Source organism: Aplysia californica, unplaced genomic scaffold (assembly GCF_000002075.1).
Source record: "Aplysia californica isolate F4 #8 unplaced genomic scaffold, AplCal3.0 scaffold00001, whole genome shotgun sequence".
Taxonomy (NCBI): domain Eukaryota; kingdom Metazoa; phylum Mollusca; class Gastropoda; order Aplysiida; family Aplysiidae; genus Aplysia; species Aplysia californica.
Window position 1 is genome coordinate 1,439,946 of NW_004797271.1, and position 2,942 is coordinate 1,442,887.

General features: G+C 39.9%; 1 protein-coding gene across 1 annotated transcript in view; it reads right to left on the reverse strand.

The window, feature by feature from the left end:
- The window catches only part of LOC101858313 (solute carrier organic anion transporter family member 4C1), a gene marked incomplete at its 5' end in the record, with an annotated part of 23,959 nt that extends 21,768 nt beyond the window's left edge, over positions 1 to 2,191 (reverse strand). The window contains 1 exon segment of the mRNA XM_013080181.2: positions 1,726 to 2,191. Coding sequence (XP_012935635.1) covers positions 1,726 to 2,191 — 466 coding nt within the window.
- Positions 2,192 to 2,942: the final 751 nt, after the last annotated feature.

Consider the following 2,942-nt stretch of genomic DNA (forward strand, 5'->3'; position numbering starts at 1 on the left):
TTTATCTATATATTTGATCGTTTATTTATATATTTGTTCGTTTATCCATATATTTGTTTGTTTATCAATATATTTGATTGTTTGTTTATCTATATATTCGTTAGATTGTATACCTATATATTTGTTTGTTTATCTATATATTCGTTAGTTTATCTATATATTCGATTGTATATATTCGTTAGTTTATCTACATATTCGTTTGTTTATCGATTTGATTGTTTTTTAGTTTGTCTATTTGAGGGAAGAAAAGTACATCTCCTTAATAATCTGGAGGGAGGTTGTAGATTCTATTTCATCTGGTCCTGCAACAGCGGAGAGGAACTATCGTTTGTGTTTGTTTATCTATTTGTTTGTTCGTTTGTTAATCTGTTAGCTTGTTCGAGTAAAGAAAATACATATTTAATTTCTGGAGAGAGATTGTGGATGTATTTCATCTGGTCCTGCAACAGTGGACAGGGACAATTGTTTGTGTTTGTTTATCTATATTTGTTCGTTGTTTAAAAAAAAAATTTAGTACAGGGTTTTACGGCGCTCGCAACTGCATAAGGTCATATGAGTGCGCGAAACACAAGTTGGTTGCATTCGCAACAGTTCACTGTACGGTTGGTCAACTATTAGATTTTAAAACGTTAAAATATTTAAAATTCTGTGTAAATATATTTAAAATAACTCTTATAAATAACAATAAAATTTTCTAACAATATTGTTTCACTTTACAAGTTGCCATAAAGGCCAATGGCCTTCATAAAATTCAAAATTCTGTTGGGACCAACGACGGAAAAAATGTCTTGCAATTTCTTGCATTATAATATTTCCTTCGGATCTCTCCAAAGTCTAGACATTCGGTTAAGATGTGTCTAATGGTAAAATCTGTGTCGCATCCGACACAGAACGGCTTCTCATCTCCCTGTAGGAGGTATTTGTGGGTCAGGGCCGTGTGTCCGATGCACAATCGAGTAAAAATGACTTTGTCTCTTCAGGAGAGGTCCGAAGGATTTCGTTGTTTCAGTTTGGGTTTTATAACATACAGTTTATTGTTTTTCTGTTTTTCCCAGTGGCTCTCCAACAGACTGGAGGTTATTTGTTTGTTAATTTATGTATTTGTTTATCTATATATTTGTTTGTTTATCTATTTCAGTTTTAGTAGAGATTTTACTTGCTTTGCTTTCAGTGAAAAAATGTCCATCTATCTTGAAAAGAAGTCGAGATATTTGCGATTGAAAGAGGTGGGGGTCTCATGGTTCTTGAGAGAAATTAGCGAGAAAATGGCCGCAAAAGTTAGATAAGTTGACCTTAAAAACTCAAAATGTACGTATTCTATGCCTTTAATCAACTTTTTTAGGTAAAATTCACATGGAAATGTGCTTTTATATGGACATAAATGGTGTTGAGTCAAAAAACAATAATTCAATAACAAATGCCTCAATCTAGCTGGGGAAAAATACCTGTTACTTCGATTTCATTATTTTGACGAGAGCCTGATTTCATCACAATAACTCCCATTTTCTCTTTTAGTTGAGTTTTAGTAGAGGTCTTTTCGGCGCTCGCAACTGCATAAGGTCATATGAGCGCCAGAAGATTAGATGTGTTACAAGAGAGTAACAAACATAAAAAAGAAGAAGGGGAGATAAGGATGATAGATGTTTGATAGGAAAGAAGAAGCAAACCACACGAGAGCACCCGCCAACCACCCACACATTTTGTTTTTGGGGAGTTTTTTGTTACCTTTAAGCTGAGTGCCGCTACGCTGGGGATGTCTATCTCAAACATGGAAGCCATCTGAACCATCTCAGGGTACTTGGGGTGGGTCACAAGCTTCGTGAAGTTGGGCATCTGTATGGGTTCCCCTTCAAATGGTGCCTCAGTGGTGGTGGTTGTCGTCGTTGTTGTAGTTGTAGTTGTCGTTGTTGTTGTAGGGGGTTGTGTTGTCGCAGCGGGCGTCTTCGGTTGTGGAGGGGGTGGCGGTGGTCGCGTCTCAGGAGCTGATGAAGTCGGTGGTGGGGGTGGCGGTGGTTGGGCCGTCGTGGGTGGTGGTGGTGGGGGTGTCTTCACGGGCTGTACCACGATGGGCTTGGGGCGGGGCTTGGGGCGGCTGGACATCGCGCTCATGCCAGACATCATGGCCGACATCGCCTCCGGAGGGATGCCTCTCATCGTGCAAGACGGGACGGAGAGGAGCAGCTTCTCCATGCTGTCCGAAAAAGGATTGGGAGGTGATTGTGAGAGGAGATTGTGAGAGATTGTGGATGATGGAGTTGGGGAGGGGGCGATTGTGAGAGATTGTGGATGATGGGGTTGGGGGGGAGGGGGCAATTGTGAGAGATTGTGGATGATTGTTACAGATTGTTTGTTTGTTTGAGTAAAGAGAAACACATCGAAACAACACCAGCCATTTGTTTTATTGTTTTAGTAGAGGTTTTACGGCGCTCGCAACTGCATAAGCTCATAATATGAGCGCCAGAAGATTAGAGGTGTTACAAGAGAGTAACAAACAAAAAAAAGAAGGGGAGGACGATAGATGCTTGATAAGAAAGAAGAAGCAAACCGCATCAGAGCACCCGCCAACCACCCACTGACCAAGGAATGGGAGGCGATTATAAGAGATTGTGGATGATAGGTACAGATTGTTTGTCTGTTCGTTTGTTTGAATAAAAAGAGACACATCAACACAATAACAGTCATTTAGTATTAGTGGGAGAGAAAGTTTAAGTTTTAGTAGATGTTTTACGGTGCTCGCAACTGCATAAGCTCAGAAGATTAGAGGTGTTACAAGAGAGTAACAAACCTAAAAAAGAAGAAGGGGAGATAAGGATGATAGATGTTTGATAGGAAAGAAGAAGCAAACCACACCAGAACACCCGCCAACCACCCATGTGGATGGCAGTTTCAGATTGTTTGTTTGTTTAAGTAATGAGAAACACATCGAAAGAACACCGGTCATT